Below are 21,038 nucleotides of genomic sequence, written 5' to 3'. Positions count from 1 at the left end.
ATTTACAATCACAATAACTATATTAGGGGGAGGAGAAAGCTTTGAAACCCGTGAGATGGGCAATCCACATTTCTAGTACATTCTTATGCATTTACAGCCCCTAACATGGCGGTAACTGCCAACTGCAATAGTGGAGCCAGAACTCTAGTCGGGGAACCATTAAGACTATAACCCCTGGGCGGGGACAGGAGCGCGGCGCGTGGGAAGGAAGCGGCCACGGCGGGTGCTGGCGGGTGCTGGAGGAGCAAAATGGCGGCGGCCACTGCCGCGCAGCTCACCGATGAAGAGCTTTTCTCTGAACTGAAGCGACTCGGTTTCTCGCCGGGACCCGTGACGGAAAGCACCAGGCCAGTCTACATAAAAAAGCTAAAGAAACTGCGAGAAGAAGAGCGGACGTCTGGGGCCCACGGCGTTGTCGCCAACAAGACCCGGAACAGTAACAATAATACACCAGGGGCAGGCGGCGGCGGCGGCTTGGGGGTTCGGTTTGGCAGCTCCGACCTCTCGTCTTTGTCCGGAGTAATTGGCGGGGGTAGCATCCGGGCCCGCGCAACTCCCTTCGGCGGAGGCGGTGGCAAAGTCCTGCTGGGCTTCAGTTCTGACGAATCGGATGTGGAGGCCAATCCCAGGGGCCAGGCTGGCGCCGCTGCCAGCCGGAGGGAACGGGGTTCAACCTCACGTCGGGACCCGAGGCCTGCAGGCGCGTCCGCCGCCTCCTGTCTCAATCATAGTGCCTTGGCAGAGTCGCCGGCTCGCAGGAAGCCAAATGCCTGGTGGGGAGCGACGGCTAGACGGGCGACGGTCACGGCGGGGACTCGGGAACAGATGGAGGGCGGGAGAGCGACCGGGGACGAGGAAGACGCCCAGAAAGAGGAGGCCGAGCGGAGGCGGGAGCGATACAAGAGCCGAGCAGTGAACGGGAACAGGCTGCTCACCTCCAGCAGCGCAAATATGAGGGACCAGTATTCGGACTCGGAGGAAGAGGACGAGGTCGCGGCTACCCAGCAGGGGCTAAGGCAGGAGTCCCTTACTCATCACTATGTCTGCAGGAAGAATCTTTGTAAATCGGTCAGCCCCTTTTCCGCTCGCAGAGGTGTTGTAGCCGGCGACGGCTTGCTGGAGGCAGGTCAAGGGCAAGGCTCTGCGGTTGGCAGTGGCTTTGCGGGGAATGTGAGGGCCGCCGGCGGGAGTAAAACCGCCGAAAGAGCGGACAGGCGAGAGGACGACGAAGAGGAAGAAGAAATACTATCAGCCAGAGGAGATGGCGATAATCTGGACTCGAATCCACGCAGTCCCCGATACAGCAGCAGTTCTTCCAAGAAAGCCAATCAGCTATTACAGCCACCACTGCTACCTGACATAGATCATAGCAAAGTAACTGATCCCTTAAGCAGTAGTAGGAAACCAGCCAACAATCATATTCTCCCTGATGCAATTGGGGGCTACAATACTGAACCAAGCATTTACAGTGCTAACAGCAGCCTGGCTTCAGGTGTTACCAGCTCATCATCCACTAGAATCAATCACTCCAATCATACAGGTTCCAATCATACATATTTGAAAAATTCTTACAACCCAAAGCTTTCGGAACCTGAAGAGGATCTGTTGCAGCAGTTTAAGAGAGAAGAAATATCCACCACAGGAAGTTTCAGTGCTCATTATTTGTCGATGTTCCTCTTAACTACTGCATGTTTGTTCTTTCTGGTGTTGGGATTCACTTACCTGAGAATGAGAGGTTCTGGAATAGCTGAGAATATGAGAATTGAGAGTAAGTATTAGGATGGAGAACAATAGTTCCTTGCGATGTCACCTGCCATTTGAGTAACATGTGCCAAACATTAATTGGGAATTCTATTTGTATCCAAGTTATATATTTTATTATACTGATGTTGACATTTTTAAAGGGTATATATATACACTTTATATAGGGTATATATACACACAAGGGTATACACACACACACACACACACACACACACACACACATATTTGATGGTCTGCTTGGATCAAATAATTGATCCAAAGATTGTGACTTTTTGACACTAAAAATATATTGGTTAATGTCATTTAGAAAGCTTTTGTTCATAAGATTTGCACATGAAATACTTTAATTTATAAATGTATGCGGGAATTATATAGTATACATGTTTATATTGCAGTTGTATAGTCAAAATACACAAACTCCTTGTACTCCTTATGTAGTACTTTGTAATGCATTAAATGATCTAAAAGCTAAAACATATTCCTCTGACAACTATATCCTTTGAAGTGCATTTTCACATTAATTTTGATCACTAGTGACATGTTTGATTTTATTTGAAGGGTTTTAACAATGGAAGTTCTTGAGCTTGAACTAGTTAACTTAAAGCAGTATTTATATGTTTCAAATAAAGCACAGTTGACTTCAGTATATCTGAGCAGAAAAGGAACTTTATACAGTGTTTTTCTTTTCCCACTCAAGACAAAGTAGTATTCTCAAGTGAATTCTTATAATTGAGTATATTAATGGTCTAATTCTTGATTTTGAAAATATTATTTTGCCTTTGGTTTCTCCTCATGTGCTTTGCTTTATTATTTCAAGTTTTTAAATGTTACTTCCTGATAAGGAAAATGCCTTGCTTCATTTTTAAATTTATGATTAGCATAGTGGAAAAGTGACTTAAAAGTGAAACCACCGTTTTTAATTTGCTGTTTGAGTCTTCAGGTGCATAATTATTTAAAGAGATGAAATTATATTTGGATTATGTATTGTAAGCACTCACTTCAAATTATTACATATATCTTCTCTTAATCTAGAATTGCCTGTCCGAAGTATTTGACTTAATAAATGGGATTTTAGAACTGCATTTGAATCTCTGTCTAGTTCAACTGTGGCAGTTGAGACATGAAAAAATTGTCTAATGCAGTAATGGATATTTATTACTTTCCTTCATTGGCTTTTGTCTGTTGCGCTTCTTTTCTTCTGTCTGCATTTGAACTTATTTCTGTTTCAAAATGAGATATCCCCATATCATCACCTCCTTTCCCCCCTTTCCTTTCTCTTATCTCATGCTGTTATTACCTTCCTGTCTGGTGAATAGTTCTTTGTCCACTGGCAGTTTCCCTGATTGTTTTAATATCATTCTTTTTCATGATTTCTTGAAAGAAATGTTCTTGGATCACTCTTTAACTTACTCTGCTCTTCCCCTATTTTATCCAGAGCTCTTACTTGCCCTTCACAATTGATTTGTTATTTATCTTCTAGCGGCCTTCTCCTGTCATATTAGTCATGGGTTGGACCAAGTCATTTAACTGAAAGCAGTATTTCAAGTTCTTAATGAAGTTCTGGTGGCTGAGACTAGACACCTTATAATTGCCTTATCCTTTTAGTTTTGTTTTACTTAAGCATCAGATATTAATGCCTAGGTCTTTGGAAACAATTGACTTGATTAGTTTGTCTTTGTCTTCCCATTTTTATTTTTTGCAGTACTAGGTGGAGGATTAAATCCTAAGAATTTCACCTTGTAATTCCACAAGGTATTCCACAAGGATTTGGTTGCTATTTCAATTATTTTTTTATACTTTTGATTGTCCTGATTCATGATAAAGATTTTCAGTCTCACTCATACAGTGAACACTGTTCCATCAGCCATGATGGATTATTTCACCTTGGTGCTCTCTTATTGCCTCCAGTTGATTATGGAAAGTGTCCTCAATTTGTCTCCAGAACTCCTGGATTGTCCAGTTTGTTTTAATTGAGATCTTGATTAAAAATCAGCTGATAATGAAAGAATAACTAACTGAAGAACACACACACACACACACACACACACACACACACACACACACCAGAGTGGTCTATCCCAGCATCCCCAAGGCCTAGGGGAAAAGTCGGGATTTTTTTAAAGAGACAGTTGCAGTTAGGTAATTTGAGCAATATGCTAATCTCCAGAGAGATGCTATTTTAAGGAGCAGGTGAAGCATCAGGGAAAGCCGTTTTCCTGGATCCCATTTGTCAATGATGGGACTCAAAACTAGCCAATCATATATAGGATGGGTGGGTAGTGCTATGAGCCATAGTAAGTTATTCAGTAGCTAAGCCCTATGCCATGTAAAGCTTTATACATTATAACCAGCATCCTGAAGTCAAATGATAAGCACTGTAACTCACATAGCAGTGGTATATTGACATATAAGTAGTCTTCACTTATTGACTGCATTTGGGAGCAACAACTCAACCGCACCTTTATAGGTGCTTTAAATACTATTTATTTGGCTAGTAGGTTAGTGTGAGGCTTGGTTATTTCATTGTTTTATCATGACAATAATGTTCAGATAAATATTTTGTATGATGGAGTATAGTAGGACATTTTAAAACATGTGCCGAGGTTCGTTTGTTGAAAATATTTTATTGATTAGCTGATATAAATAATTTAATTGGAAAAATAATTATTGTGTTTCCTTTTTGATTTGTGCTGAGTCTTGGTAAAAGTGCATAATAAATTATTACTAAATAAGATGTTTAACTGTAGGCTAGACTGAAAAAAACAAAAATATCCTGGAAGGAGGCAATAGCAGTTTTGCCAAGAAAATAGAATGGGTGTGTTTATGAAATCACCAGCAGTCAAGCTTGTCTTTAAGTTGATTTTAAACGTATGTTAATAGTTTATTTGAGTTCAAATTGTACTCATTATGGTTTTGCCAAATAGACAACTTGCATACAAAGCTGAACAGAAGAAGCCTTTCCTGAATTAACTTGTTATAATATTTCGTAATTGCATTTTATGTTCACTTTCTAAATTTATCTACATTAGAATAATCAAATATGACCTTTAATTGCTATTTTAATTTAGACATCAAGAGTGAGAATTTCCATTGTCCTTGAGAATTACATGTGTGCAACTATATATTAGTTATATTTTGCATGCTTTTAAACATTTTGACTTGTATGAGAACTTTTATTTACTGGCAATACATATTTTGCTATTTAAATAAGGAGTACATAATGGAAGAAGTTACCAAGATATACTATGTATGCTGGATATCATTGACACATCAACCTGTTTTGAATCCTGTCATTTCTATTGCAAAATATGATGCCGCATTAAGGAGATCGCTGAATATTTCTGTAATATAATTACAATAATTGGCATATTTAGTATTTCATTTTTCTTTTCATTTATAGATAATAATCCAACCGTTGGGGAACCCAATGTAAGTATGAATTAATAACATTGGTAAGATTTATCACAACTTTTATTTAAATTACATAGATTATTGGCTTTAAAATTATAAAGTAAATTTATCCTACAAATTTTGCTTGGCTGTTTGATATATCAGTTATAAGGGATTATACAGGGGTGGGATCCTACTGGTTTAACAACCGTTTCGCTGAGTGTGCGCTTCGCGTACATGTGCACGCTTTGCTTTTGCAGGAAACTCACCTTCCGCATTACTGCTGGCAAGGAAAAGCTGAGGTGCAGCAATCCACTCTGCCGCGCTGATCAGTTGGGCTTCGGAAAAGGAAATATAGGAGAAGGAAATATAGCACGGGGGCAAGCAGGCGGGCCCACTTCAAAATCGGAGCGAACCGGTTTGTTGCCAGTTGATAGTCACAGCTACCGGTTCACCTGAAACAGTAGAATCCCACCCCTGGATTTATATTTTTTGACAATATTAGTGACCATAGAAGTTGATATATATATATATCATAAGAATTTGGTTATATACATTCTACAACTAAGTAATATTTTATGCACAAATTTTGGGCATGCATATACTTTGAAATTCACACTTTAGAACATTAACCAGTTTGGAATTTATCAAAATTCTGTAGTTCAGAAAGTTAAGGTACATCTCTTTAAAGTGTGTACTTTGCTGCACCGTAGAACACATGAAGAATATGTATTTATTTAACTTTTATTCTGTGTGTCTCACAGCTAAGAAAATCAATAAAAATAAAAGATGGCAAGCATGAGGTAGGGAGAATTCTCACACTCCCATCACTAAAGGCCTGGGGGAACAGCTAACTCATCACATGCTATTAAAATCCTAGTTGAAATTGTTGGATTTAAATAGTCATATATTGAGAATGATTTCAGGCACTTAAAAAAAAAACCAACATTTTCAGAACAAAATAGGTTAATTCATTTTTTAATTCTCTAGGTAGACCAACCAATTCTCATGAACTGTTTATATAGACTTCATGAAAAGTTGGCACAAATGGCAGGTAAGTCTTTAAAATTAATACATCGTTTAATTTAAAAAATTCAAATGTAAAACAGTATTTTGATTCTTTCAAGAACAAAATATGAGACTAAAACATAGTTTTACTAAAGATAATTGCAATAGTAAAAATACAAGGCATTTGTATTTTTACAAGATACAAGAAGTATCTTGTAAAAGTATCTTGTAACAGTATCTTGTAAAAAAAATACAAGAAGTAGAAAAAAAGTTAAACATCAAAGGAAAAGAATAGAAAAAGGTGTAAGCAATTTTAATAATTGTTCAACTCCTAATTTACAGTTAATGATCTCTTCATCCTATCTACCATCACATTTCAGCCCTGGGGTCAGCATAAGTAGATTAAGGGTTGCCAGAAATAATATATCTATTTTAATCTTGATCAAATAAGCCAACTTTTTATTATTTTCTTTTATTTCTAACATCTTAATGTTTAGTCCAAGAGTGTCAAACTTGCGCTGACACATCATCATGTGACGTATTGCAACTCCCCCCCTTCGTTAAACTGGGGTGAGCGTGGCCAGCGTGTGATGCATCCGGGCCGTGAGTTTGACACCATTGGTTTAGTCCATTCAAGTAATATCATATAACTTGATTTCTTTTTTACCCCTTCTCAAAAGATTAATTCAAGCTTTAACAAACCTTTCATAAACCAAATATAAATATAAATATTATCCAGATTTATTTGTAATTCCCTTTTGATTTTTAAAGCATCAACCAGCTTCTTTTGTATATCCAATTAAACATATTTTTCCTTGTTATTCTTGTAGCTTGTCATTTGTAGATCCACTGATGACAGATAAACTTGTTCCTTTTTTTCCAAGACATTTTGGACCCAGTCTATCCAGAGAAGCAAACATTACTATTGACATTATTGATATTAACTTCTAATTCTATTTCTTCAAAAGTATATTTCAATATTTCCATTTTTACCATATTTTGTATCATTCTGTAGATTATGCATTTTTCTCCTTTAATTAGAATATTTTTTGATTGTCCATTTTAAAAAATTGTTTATTTTATGTCTTAGAATAAATTCAAAACAAGTTGACTTTCCCATGGGAAGGATTCTTTATAATGAATTCCAAAATCTTAATTTCAAACTTATCTGGGCTCTTAATCCATTTATAACTTTCTAACTTCAACCTTAATTGACTTTTTGCTTATGTCACATTTTTTAAGTTCTTACTATGTAGTTAACATTTTCATACAGGATTGAAGGCAGACTTACTTGGTGGTTAGACTTGTCAATCCAAAGTTTTCTAATAGCTGAAAAGTAATACTAAGTAATATCCGAATGTTATTAGAAAAGAAAATATATTAACTCAATGTCATTTTAAAGTCATTAGTTGTGATTTGAGTAAAATGGCTATTCCATCCTCTCCCAGTGCTCCAAAACCATTGTCTCATTGTCTCCTCATGAGGAGGGGCATTCGTGGTGATTTCCCGTCCTCTCATTGTCTGTAGAGGTTCAAAGAGCCCATCAGTTTCCCAGCAATTTATTCTTTGCAATGGTCTCCAGCTCCATTTTTGTGACACTATCTTCAATCTTGAAAAGTCAAATTTCTTACTAAATTTTTGATGTAATAAAAGACACATTTTTGTTAATTATATTATGAAAATGTAATCAAACATTTAAATAAAATAAGGATTGAATTAAAGTGTATGGGTTGGATGGAGACGAGTATAGAAAGCTCAATCTTTAGTAAAGCACTGTTTTTATTACAACCAATTATCAATCCTTTTAAAGACTAATACCACTGACAATGTGTAAGAGAAATTCATCTTGTGTATGAAATATTATTTAGTTTATTATTTAGTTCTTTTTAAAGAAAAATACTTTTCAGTATTTTATTTTTTGTTGATACTGCTGGTTCTACAGACATGAATCCCATTTTTTAAAAAAATTTTGTGTTATTTTGTTTTTTTAATTAATTGAAAGTTATTTTATATCATAGCAATTGACTAACCTGTAGATGAAAAATGATTATAGTTATCTGCTTTTGAGTGAGAGATTGTGGAAAGTTGGTACAAGAATGAAAGAGAGTATACATAAACAAGTGAGATAGCAGACACAGGTCAGGTTGCAGTTATCTCATAAATGCAACATAGCCCAAGTGGAATGTCTGGAGATTCTCAATAATCTGTTTTGAAAAAACACCTTTGGGACAACTCAAATGGAAAGAAACCTGGAAAGAAGCAATTCAGATAATTTTAGAAATTTGAAATTTGACCTTAAATAACTCACTACTGTACATACAAGAGTCAGAGGGGAGGAAATCCTTCTTGCAACTTTCAAGTTTTTATATTTATCCCTGAATAGCCTAAAGATTTACCTTACTGAAATTTGGACAGCCTTTGTTTCTTTGATCTTGAATGATTGCTGGGAGCTTGACAACATGTTTTATTACTCAAATATGGAATAGTTAAAAAATACATCTCTTAGATATTTTGACAGAATTAAGTTTTCCTTTTTTTTTGGTGTAACCAGATTAGCATGCTTTTTATATTAATATTCAAACAGATTGTGAACAATACCATACTACAGAACTACAGATTTTCTGCACTGCAGGTAGAATTTATAAACAGATAATATGCAGTATGATTTTCTCAATTACTCTCATCAATTCCAACATGTATCCTAAATTTTCTCTGATAAGTTGCCTTGCCCTCCAAAAGTGGTTTAGGAATATATAAAAATAGAGAGTGGAAAACTACTGTATTAGATGGAACACCATTTTTCATTTTTATAGCATAGATTTTGTTCCTACATGTAATATAAAGGGGTGTGTGTGTGTGTGGGTTTATATATATATAAAATATAGTAAATGAAAATTTATTTTTCCCAGGTGATCATGAATGTGGAAATTCTGTAAAGAAGGGGCTTTCTATTCAAGAAGCAGCTACTTATTTAAAAGTAAGCAACTTAATTTTAAAATATATTTTCCACTCTTTAAAATTTATTTTTAAACTGTAATTAAAAATAGTGTTAGTATATTGCATGAATGTATTTGCTTGTGATAAGTCATTTTGAATTTTTAAGTATTAATATTTAAGCACAAGAAATATTAAATGTATAGGCTTTAAAAATTGTATGTTCTTGTCTGATCAATTTATTCATTTTAACCTTTGGTATGATGATAAATTAATATGCCTTCTAAATTCCGCAACACCTTTGATCTGTAGCTCTCTATATAGCAGTGCTTCTCAATTATTTTCTGTCATGCCCCCCCTAGGAAGAAGAAAACATTTCGCGCGCCCCGCGCGACTGTAAATAGTATCATTTGTCTATAAAATTGTTATAAGTACACCTCTGCATAACACTGTATCCTTATTAAACACCTCTTATTTTATACAATAAACATTTATCCATAAGTAATTCATCGCAATTCTGTGAGAAAATGATGAGAAATGCAGTAAATATCTTATTTTTAAATTGGTAACAAGGGCCCTACAGAATGAAATTCAAGGTTTATCTAGAGCGGTGATTCTCAAAGTATGGTTTACCGTACTCTTTCAGGGGGATGGCGGAGTATTTTATAAATAAATATTTTTAACATTTCTCGGTTTTAATTTCTAACATACTACACATCAGTGATATAACCCACACACATCAAAGCTTTTTGGTGTCCTCAATCACTTTTTAAAAATCAAAGAGACCCCCAGGCTAAAACCTTTGAGAACCGATCTAGTCCTATAATATGTAGAGACCCCAGTGGAAAAGCTGCCTCGTATTTCTGTTTCCCAGAAGCAAAGCCTTCCTCTGAGCGAGAGGCAACCACCCAGGCATGGCCCTCCTGGAAGAGAGGATGTGCCTTCGGCCAGAGGAAAAGCGAGGGTCGGGCCAGGCAGAAGCCAAACTGGGCACGTTGTTGCACCGGCACTAATTCGGCGGGGCTCATCCCCGAAGCGCCAGGGTTGCTCCAGCGGCGCGGTCGTTTTAAGCGCTCCGAAGGCATCAGGGAAGCCTTCGGAACGCTTAAAACCACCCTCCGAGCAAACCGGAGAAGGCGGAGCGGCAGCTCCTCCCTCAGCCAGGAGCCAGCGGGGGCTGGTCGGACAGGCAACCTTGGCGGGAAACTCCAGTCCGCCGCCTTTGCCGCCGCCGTTGCTGCCTTTGCCGCCGCCGTTGCCACCTTTGCCGCCGCCGTTGCCGCCTTCGCCGTTGCCGCCGTTGCACCCAGATGGAAAGGGAGCCTTCGCGCCCCCCTTTACGGAGCCTCACGCCCCCCCTGGGGGGCGCGCCCCACTATTTGAGAACCACTGCTATATAGTAAGTATGTGCAAGCATACCTCATTTTAAAGGATGAAAACATTATTAAATACATTTCTATGCCTCCCATCTCACTATTACATTGATTCTAGATAGTTTACAATATATTCTCTACCCCATTAGCCTCCTTCAGTATAGCAGGCTCCTATTGGGGCCCCAGGCCAGAGGTGGGTTCCTCCCTGTATGGTTCAGTACACCAGAAGAGGTAATGAAAATCTGACATACAGGATAGGACCGGTAGTAATAATGGTGGCTTGGCCACACCTCCAAACCTGTTCTCCCATCAGAAGCTTCATCAGAAGCTTTTTATTTTAAAGTTTTTTTCAGTTCAGTGCTGGTTCAGACAAGGGGGGAAAAAGCTTTAAAAAGTGAGAGTGAGAGAGAGAGGGGGGGAGGGAGGGAGGAAGAAAGGGAAGGGAGAAAGAAAGAAAAAGAACGAAAGAAGGAAACTCACTTTTCAACTGGGAGATTCAGCAAACGAGAAAAACAAATGCTGTCGCTTTAAATCGGAACTGACCATGCCTGGCTGTGGAATTCTGGGAGTTAAAGTCCACTAGTCTTAAAGCTGCAAACTTTGGAGTCCTGCTTTAAATTTAAAAGCTGCTCAGAAGGAGGTTCGTAAAGAGACATTCAGCAGTTATTTGGGGAGAGGGTTGATTCCCACAGAGGGAAAGGAGAAAGAAGGAAGGAAGGAAGGAAGGAAGGAAGGAAGGAAGGAAGGAAGGAAGGAAGGAAAGAGAGAGAGAGAGAGAGAGAGAGAAGAAAGAAAGAAAGAAAGAAAGAAAGAAAGAAAGAAAGAAAGAAAGAAAAAGAAAGAGAAAGAAAGAAAGAAAGAAAGAAAGAAAGAAAGAAAGAAAGAAAGAAAGAAAGAAAGACAGCACAGCAATTTAGGGCTAAAAGGCTACTCAGACATCTAGTCCAATCCCCTGCTGCAGCAGGAAACCTTACATTGTCTGAATTATTTTGGTGCCTCTAACAGAGAGGAAAATTGCCAGAAAGGAAAAGGAATTTACTAGGACAAGACTGCCATGCAGAGGAAGGCAGAGGGAGTCCTTGACTTATGATTACAATTGAGCCCAAAATTTTGGTTGCTAAGCAAGAGCGTTGTTAAGTGAGCTTCACCACATTTTACCCAATCCATGACATCTATTGGTGAGTAACATCAAGTTGGCCACGCCCACCCAGTCACATGACTGCCAAGCCATGCCCACAAAATAGGCCACACCCATAGAATAGGTAGTAAAAAGTTTTGAAACCCACCCCTGCCCCAGACAAAACAAGAGAATCACCTTAGGCTCTTCCAGAAGGCCAGAAGGGTGGATCTCACCTCTGATCGAAGACTATTCCAGAGGCTGGGGCCATAATAGAAAAGGTTATTCTCTGGGACCCAATTAACCAAAATTCTTTGGCTGAAAGCTTCTAAAATACGCCCTCCTTTCCACTGAAATGGGTGGGGTTGATTATTCAGGGTAAGGTCCTTATTTTATTTAATTATATAATATATGTGTGTGTATATTTATTTATTTATTTATATATATATATATATATATATATATATATATATATATATATATATATATATATATATATATATATATATATATATATATATATATATATATATATATATATATATATATAAATAATTTTTATATATAAAAATTTCATTCTCCAGGTGAAAATAGGGAAAGAGATATACAAAATGTTTTACCGTATTTTGAGTGCTAAGTTTCACAGAACACCCTACTTTGAGTACAAAGTCCTATTTTAAGGACAAAGCAACTGTTTTAAATGTTTTGGAAACATTTGGGCCTACTGTCCTTCCAGTTTGATATATTTCCCAAAAGTTTGAAATAGCACTTCTACTTGCTTTGCCCTATAATGAGTAATTCCACCTTTAAAATATGATATTTTGTAAAAATCTATATCCCATACATTTCAAAATGGATCAGTTTGCACACCTTTACCAGACTGGACTCTAAAATCAAAGTCCATAATATTGTGGAATAAAAACTGTCTGCTATTTTCAATCAAGAACCATGCAAACCTATGATTTATGGGAAAAGAGTGATAATCACAAATATAAATGGAGCATTAAATAGAATAACCCAAAGCAATTACAGTTTATTTGTGACACTTCATTTTGACATACATATATTTTAGTAGAAAATTGGAAGAGTGATGGAGTGATTTCAAAATCATTTTATTACTCCATGCCATGTTAGCAATAATTCTTAGCAAAAACCTGTTGGTTAGGAATGTTCTTCAGTCAAAATCTTTTGAGTCTGAAGTGGTTTGGAATAATTCAATCTCCAGCCAATGAAACTGCATTGTTACATTTTTGTCATCTTTTTCTCTTTAGAGTTTTCTTTTTTAATTGCTTTTGTTAGATCACAGTTTCAGTTAGCATAGCACAGTGAGCTCACAATAACTAGTTAGGTCCTGGTCTCTGTTGTCAGCTTTTATAACTGTAGTACTCACATTGATCCCTTTGTGCTTCATTGAACCTATTTTCACTCATTGACCTACTTCTGCAAATCAGTTGACTGGTAATGAACACAGAGAGATGGGGGCTATAAGCAGACTGTGGCGATTGACATTGAATACAGGTAGCTAAATTGGTATTCTCAGATTGGTGATTTGCACCTAGGTCAGACTAGATAAGGTTCTATGGCATTCAAAGTGAATCAGATTTGCCCTCTTGTGTCCAGACTAATTCCCCATTTGATTTTCCACTTGGCTCAGATGTCTCTCTCTGACAAGGACAGGGCTGTGCCAAAAATTTTAAGGCCTAATAGCTAGGGAACAGGGAAGGAAAGAGAAAACGGTCCCTTTCAGCATTAAAGTAAACCTGTCTGAAAAACAGCTAATTGCATACTCACTATTCAATTAGAAGTGATCATCACCAAGTTTAGCTATAGAATGTGTCTAGTTCTTCACTAAATTATCAGATAGAATGGGTACATAGTGTTTCCTGTTTCTTATAGGTTTCGTTGTCTCCTTATAAAGCCCATGTCCAAATAATAATCTAGAATTTGTGCACACTGTTTTGCTCATTTCTATATTTATGATGAAATATCTAGAAGTTAATGATAAAGTGATATTAAATATAGTTGAATTTTGTATGTGTGTACATACAACTATGTATAGTTTTATTAGAATGCTTTATATAGCATTGTTACATTATACCAGCATTTATTTATTTTGGAAATTTGCAACATCTCTCATTACTGAATGTTTAGTGTACAGCAATGACTGGAGAATTCGTGGTCTTCTTTATTTTTACTTGATTTCCTTGTTTCTCTTAGAGTTTAGGTCCAGAATATGAAAATGCTTTTAATGAATCCCTGCAATGGTTATTAAATAGTGGAGAAGATGTTGGTATAAAGTAAGTCATTTTATTCCATTTTTTCTATAAATAGTTTAATTATAGATTGTCTTTCATATAATAGAATAAGATTGTTATTAAACAGGAAAAGCCATAGAAGGGAGAGGGAGTGTACAACTTTGAAGGTTGTTTATGGTCTGAAACATAAGTTTGAGAAAAGATTAAATTATCTCCCCCCCGCCCCCTCCCCCCCGTTTTATTTATCTTATTTATATAACATATAAAAATTCAATTTCCATCAAACTGTGATCTGGGTACAGTTGTTTTTAGGCAGTCATAATCTACATATTTGATATAGTATTCATCACAATAACATTGATAATATAATATAATAACAATATTACTTAAAGTATCTTCTTTAACAACTCTCCACTTTAACATTTCCCCTTTTTATGTCTCATCCTTTCTAATTGTCTATTTCTATTGTCTAGCCATTGATAAAATACCTCCCATATCAAAAACTAGTTTCTTCTTTATCCTTAACAGTAAGTGTTAATCTATCCATTGCTGTGCAATACAATTCTGGCTGCAGTTAGTATATGTAAAACCAGATATATAGTCCTTTTATCATATATTTCTGGTAGAATGCCCAATAAAAATATCTCTGGTTTCAAGCCTATATGCTGCTTTTTCATTTTTTCTAACCAAGTATGTATTTTCATCCAATATTTTTTAGCTTTTGAGCATGTCCATCACGTATGGTAATATGAAACAGATGATTGATTACACTTCCAGCATTTAGTGGATCTATCTTTATACATTTTTGCCAGTCTTGCTGGTGAAAAATGCCATCTATAAAACATTTTATACAAATTTTCTTTATATGCAGTTGACATAGTCAATTTAATATTTCTATCCCATAGTTTATGCCATTTATCTAATTCTATTGCATATCCAAAGTTTTTAGCCCAAGCAATCATTTTCTCCTTTACCTGCTCACTTTCAAGTTTAATACTTAATAAATAACAGTATAATTTCTTTATCAGTTTTTCATCTGTTCCAGTTAATGTCTGGTCTAATTCTGTCAACTCTTTGTTAAAACAATACGTTTTAGCATCTTTCTCGTAACGAGATTGTATCTGCATGAATGGCCACTATGCAGTGCCCATCCCTTAACTACTAAGTTCCTGCTTAGTTTTTAATTCTCCCTTTCCATTCAAAATATCTTTGTATCTTAACAATTTTCCATGTTGATAACATTAGGATTTATCAATGCTTCTATAGTGGAAAGCCAGACTGGTATTTTCAAATAGTGTTGTTCTTTTATTTTACACCAAACTAGTAATAGTGCATTCCTAATGTAGTGACTTTGAAAATAACTATGTATCTTATTCTTCCCATATCACAAGAAAGCATGCCAACCTAGTTGGAGGTCATGGCCTTCTAAAGTTAATAATCTTGTATGTCTCAAGCTGATCCATTCTTTCACCCATGTGAGTACCGAGGCCTGATAGTACAATTCCCCATCTGGTAGCCCAAAGCCCCCTCTTTATTTGGCATCCTGCAACATTTTCAAGCCTATTCTTGCTTTTTTCCCTAACCAAATGTATCTTGATATTATTTTATTTAATTCTTCAAAATATGTTATCTCCAGTTTTATTGGAGTTGTTTGGAATAGATATAATAGTCATGGTAAGATATTCATTTTATAATAGCTATCCTGTTAACGACAGATGCAGATATTTCCATTTCTCCACATCTAGTTTCATTTGCCTCATCAGTTTCATATAATTATTCTCTTGTTGCACATTTTGCTGTTAGTTGTATTCCTAAGTACTTCACTTTTTAAACTATCTGTATATTAATTCTTTCCATCAACTCTTTTTTGTGTATCTGTAAGATTCTTAACTAAATTCTTTGTCTTATCCTTGTTTATTTTCAGTCCTGTTACTTCCCCATATTCTTCTATTTTTCTAATTAGCTTCTGTCCAGTTTCTAAGAGGTCTTCTAGTATAAAGACCAAGTCATCTCCAAATGCCTGTAGCTTGTATTTCTCTTTTTTTATTCCCATTCCTTTTATTTCTTCATCTTGTCGAATGATCCCGATTAACATTTCCAAAGTCAGTATAAATAGCAGTGGACATCCCTGTCTAATGTCTTTCTTGATATCAAAGTTCTCTGTCATGTCTCCATTTACCATTACCTTGGCTGATTGTTTAGAGTATAGTGCTTTAATCATATTAATAAATCCTCAAAGTCCATATGTTTTAGTTGTAAGAACATAAATTGCCAGTTAACATTATCAAATGCTTTCTGTGCATCTAAAAACATCAGCGCCATCCGCGCCATTTGTTTTCCAGGGTTATTTCATAATTTAGAATCATTCTCATATTGTTTTTAATCTGTCTCTTTGGCAGAAATCCGTTACGGTCTAGATGTATAAATTTGTTCAAGTACTTTTTAAATCTCTCTGCTATTATTGAAGTATATTTTATAGTCCACATTCAGTAAACATATTGGTCTGCAGTTCTTTATCATTGTTAAATCTGAATCATCTTTCTGTATAAGAGTAATATTTGCTTCCATCAATGAATTTGGTATTTTTGCTTCTGTTAGTATTTCATTATAAAGTTCCAAATCACTGGGCTTAATACCTAGTTGTTCTGCCGTATCTGGCCCTGGTATTTTATTGTTTTTTTGTCTCTTAATCGCTTCTGTCAATTCCATCATGGTTATCCCTTCATTCAGCATATCTTTAAATATATCTGGTATATTAGAGAGTTCAGATTGTTCCAAATATTGTTGTATTTTATTTTCCAAAATTTCCTCCTTATCATATAATTACTTCTAGTACACTTTTATGATAGGTTTTTTTCTCCTTATTCTAATAGTGAAGATTCGCTTTCTCATCTATCAATCCCCCCCCCCTCTTTTTTCAGTTTATATGCCAACCATCTTCCAGGCTTATTTGCATTTTCAAAAAAAAAATGTTTTGCACTTTTAATTTTTTGTGCCAATTCTTCTTTTTCCAATAGATTCATTTTGTTTTATTATTTGATTTTTCAATTCCTTTTTTTGTGATTCTTTCTGTAGTTCTGATTCTGATCTTTTGTGTTCTTCTAATATTTTCTTATTTTGTTTCATCATTATTTTTCTTTCCCATATATGTTATAGCTAATCCCTGGGTATATGCTTTAACAATATCCCATACAATTTGCAGGGAGGTCCCTTCCTTCTTATTCTCCTTGGAAAAAAAACCCAATTCTTTTTCCATCTTTTGTATGAATTTTTTAACTTGCAGTATTGCTTGATTTAATGTCCATTTCCATTTTCTTTTTTGTTCTTTCCATACATCGGATTGTGATCTGCCCAAACACTGGATTTTATTTCTATCTCTTGCACACGTTTTCAGTTTTGATGACATCCAGACCATATCTATTCTGGACCAGGTTTTATGCCTGTTTAAATAGAATGAATATTGATTTTTCTTAGGGTGTGTTTCTCTCCATACATCTTGAGTTCCTATTTCTTCCATCATTTTAAAGAAGGTTTTTGGCAGAGTTTTTCTAGCTTTTTTACCTATTTTACTGCTCTTATAGTCAAGTTCTGTCTCTACAATTGCATTAAAGTCTCCTACGATTAAATTTTCTTTTATAGATATGTTGGTAACAGTTCAGATGAAGAGTCTATAACTGATATAACTGATATAAAGTATCTAGTATCAACTAGGCCACAGATGACCCTTACATGTCGTTTCCGTCGTGCATTTATTACTGCAACCTGTAGATCATTCATTCTGCTGATAGGTGAGTATTATTTAGTACTTTATTCTGAAGCTTTAATTTACACTTGGTGACATAACATTTCTTAAGAATGATGCTAATTGACAATTCAATTTTTTTTCAGTAGATTTTGTACCCTCTATGAAAGTAGAGGAAATTGATAAGCATTGTGTTGAAACATTATATTGTATAATGTAATAACTTACATCCAAATGCTAATATAAAAGCAAGGAATTATAAGGAAATAATTCACATAAATATCTTTTTAGTAGTTTGTAAAGTAGCACATATAATGATTGCTGCCTGCATTAGTTCAGTGAAAATGTATAATCTAAGTGTGTTTTGTACATTTAAAGATACGGATACAGATAGTCCTTGACTTAATGACCACAAGTGAGCCCAGATTTCTGTTGCTAAGTGAGACACTTGTAAAGTTAATCTGGCCCCATTTTATGGCCTTTCTTATCACAATTGTTAAGTGAATCCCGGGACACTGCAATTATCATACATATGAGTGAGTTGCCAAGCATCTGAATTTTGATCATATGACCATGAGATACTGCAATGGTCATAAGTGTGAAAAAAAGTGATGAACAGCTTAAGTGGGCAATCCATAGTTGTTCCTGAAAACTGCATCTCAGTCTGCTTTATTATTATTATTATTATTATTATTATTATTATTATTATTATTATTATTATTATTATTATTATTATTTACCGTATATACTTGAGTATAAGCTGAATTTTTCAGCCCATTTTTTGGGCTGAAAAATCCACTTCGGCTTATACTCCAGTGAACAAAAAAAAGGAGGGAAGCTTCTGCAAAGGCGAGTGACGACAAGTCTCCCAGGCTTTAATTTGCCGAGCTGTGCGCACGCGCCTGTTTTCCACGGCGTGGAGCAGTGGCGAGATTCTGGGTGGCGAGCGATGATTCCGGGGGCCATCAGTGGGGGGGCAGGGTCCCCCCTCGCGTTCCTCATCTTCCTGGATGGCCCTGGAATCATCGCTCGCCGCGCAGAATCTCGCCGCTGCTCCACGCCGTGGAAAACAGGCGCGTGCGCACAGCTCGGCAAATTAAAGCCTGGGAGACTTGTCACTCGCCTTTGCAGAAGCTTCCCTCCGAAGCGTTCCGAGGGAGGGCTACAAACTTCCCTCCGAAGTCTTGGGATGTTCTGAGGAGCCCCCCAAGGCAAAGCGCCGCTGCCAGGTAGTTAAAAGTACGTCTCTGATTCGTCTCTGTCAGTCTCTCTCTGATTCCCTCTCTCTCTCCCTCTCTCTGTTCCTCTGTCTGTCTGTCTCACTCACACACACACACACTGTGGTCACCTTGTTGAGTGTTCCAATCACATTTGAAACACTCAACACTCAATGCAGGCCAGTTGTTGAGTGTTTCAAATGTGATTGGAACACTCAACAAGGTGACCACAGTGTGTGTGTGTGTGTGTGTGTGTGTGTGTGTGAATGAGACAGACAGACAGAGAGAGGAACAGAGAGAGGGAGTGAGGGAGGGAATCAGAGAGAGACTGACACACACACACACACACAATTAAAGCAATTTTATTGTTATCTACCTGTATTTTTATTTTTGAAATTTACCGTGAGCTGCTGCATTTCCCAGCCTCGGCTTATACTCGAGTCAATAACTTTTTCCAGTTTTTTGGGGTAAAATTAGGGGTCTCGGCTTATACTCGAGTCGGCTTATACTCAAGTATATACGGTATGTTGGTGCCACAGTGAAGATCTGGCCATCCAGATGTCTTAATCATAATCATTTGATTTGCTGTGTGAGCCACATTCTCGTAGTATAAGTAGTTCTGGCCCAAATTCGTCATCTGTGGGGGTCAATGAGGGATTGTCTTGACTTGTCCCTGTATTGTGTGTGAATTAAATTTATGAGGTAGAAACTTGTGATAGAATTTATTGTTATAGTATTCATGACACTTTTCACATGGGTGTACATCTGCCTGATATAAATAGGGAGCAAGGTACATTAGAGCAACCATCTAGAGAAGACACTGGAATCCAAAACTTTCCACTTTAAAAAGGAATAATCATACACAGCCATAATCTCTGTGATCATTTATATCATGGCTAATGGTTTTGGATCATACTGTACTCAGTAACTACTTTAACTACTGTGCAGGCACTTTGCTGTCCTTGAGACCAATTATTTTGCTGTTAGTGCCTGCTAGTATAAGATTATCTACTACTATTAGTTGTGTTAAGATACTTTGGTGATACCAGAGCAGATTTCTAAGGTTGAGGGTCCCTCCCCCACCTATGCCTAGCAGTGATTGCAGGCAGCATAGCATGGGTCTTCAAGTTCAAACTGTGCGTCTGCTGATAAGATGGTGAGTGCTTCTCTGATTTCAGTCTCTTCATGTCAATCACTTTTCTCTCCTGGGTTGCTATTAGAGAGATGTGTGCTAGCTAGGCAAAGAGTCAGTATTGTTTTATCTTTTGTTTTTGTATACTTACGAACCTCTCTCCGTAAACTGATCCCTGCTTTTCAGGTTCACTGCCCTATAGTAATATTGTGGGCATTAGCAGAGCAAGCATTGTGCTAAAACAAGCTTCTTTGTAGCAGTCAGTCTCCCTTAACCTGTTACCTTTTGATTGGGCTTTTCCTTTGATTACCCCTCTTAACTCTTTCCCAGGCATAGTTTATTTGGATGGTATGATTTTTATATGAATATGATCTAGAAATAAGGAGAAATTTTCTGACAGCGATAACAACCAATGGAACAGCTTCCCTTCAGAAGTTGTGGCAGCTTCAAGAAGAGACTGGACTGCCATTTGTCAGAAATGGTGTAGGGTCTCTGCTTGGACAGTGGGTAAATGACCTACAAGATCCCTTCCACCTCTGTTAATCAGTTAAGAATGAGCTGAAATTTGCTGGAAAGTAGTGGTGGGACAGATAGCCAAGCATAGTAAATAGTTCAGTAATAGTGTAATGGCTAGTGCCTTGTTGGAAGAATTCCCTCAAAAAGATAAATAGAACTTTGGAGGCAGAAAAGAAAGAAACTATCCTTTTAAATTTTAAAATAGTTGAACCAGAAAGGTAGGTCATGCGAATCTTTTTCTTTGTGTTTATGGAGATTCTCAATCATCCAGGTGATGGTTGTCCCAAAGATACTGTTCAATAGGCAACTGGACTTTCTTGGTTTTTCCTTGGCTTTTCTCTGTCTTTTTTTTAATCCACATGTTCCATTAAGTTGCTTTAAAATAAAAAATAAAATCCAAAATTAAAATTCCATAGGAGAGATCCTCAGGCAGCCAGACATACATAGGTTTCAGCACAATAGTTAGTCTAAGTGACAGGTTTCTTGCAGCTGTTCTCATGATAGGTCTAAATCTTTCATTAACAAGAATTATATTCAGAGTGATATCGATCATTTTCTGCTTATATGACTGCTTGCATCTACCTGTTCCC

The 21,038-nt window shown here is 36.7% G+C and overlaps 1 protein-coding gene across 1 annotated transcript in view; it reads left to right on the top strand.

Annotated features, from left to right (window-relative positions):
• The first annotated feature begins 72 nt into the window (after positions 1-72).
• The window catches only part of LEMD3 (LEM domain containing 3), a 39,252-nt gene continuing 18,286 nt past the window's right edge, over positions 73-21,038 (top strand). The window contains exons 1-6 of the mRNA XM_081956992.1: positions 73-1,768; positions 5,165-5,193; positions 6,145-6,208; positions 9,072-9,139; positions 13,804-13,883; positions 17,481-17,629. Coding sequence (XP_081813118.1) covers positions 250-1,768; positions 5,165-5,193; positions 6,145-6,208; positions 9,072-9,139; positions 13,804-13,883; positions 17,481-17,629 — 1,909 coding nt within the window. The 5' untranslated portion in view covers positions 73-249. The remainder of the gene's footprint in view (positions 1,769-5,164; positions 5,194-6,144; positions 6,209-9,071; positions 9,140-13,803; positions 13,884-17,480; positions 17,630-21,038) is intronic.

The sequence above is a fragment of the Natrix helvetica genome, assembly GCF_964273705.1.
Source record: "Natrix helvetica genome assembly, chromosome: 6".
In the NCBI taxonomy this organism is placed as follows: domain Eukaryota; kingdom Metazoa; phylum Chordata; class Lepidosauria; order Squamata; family Natricidae; genus Natrix; species Natrix helvetica.
This window is presented reverse-complemented; position numbering and strand designations above follow the sequence as displayed.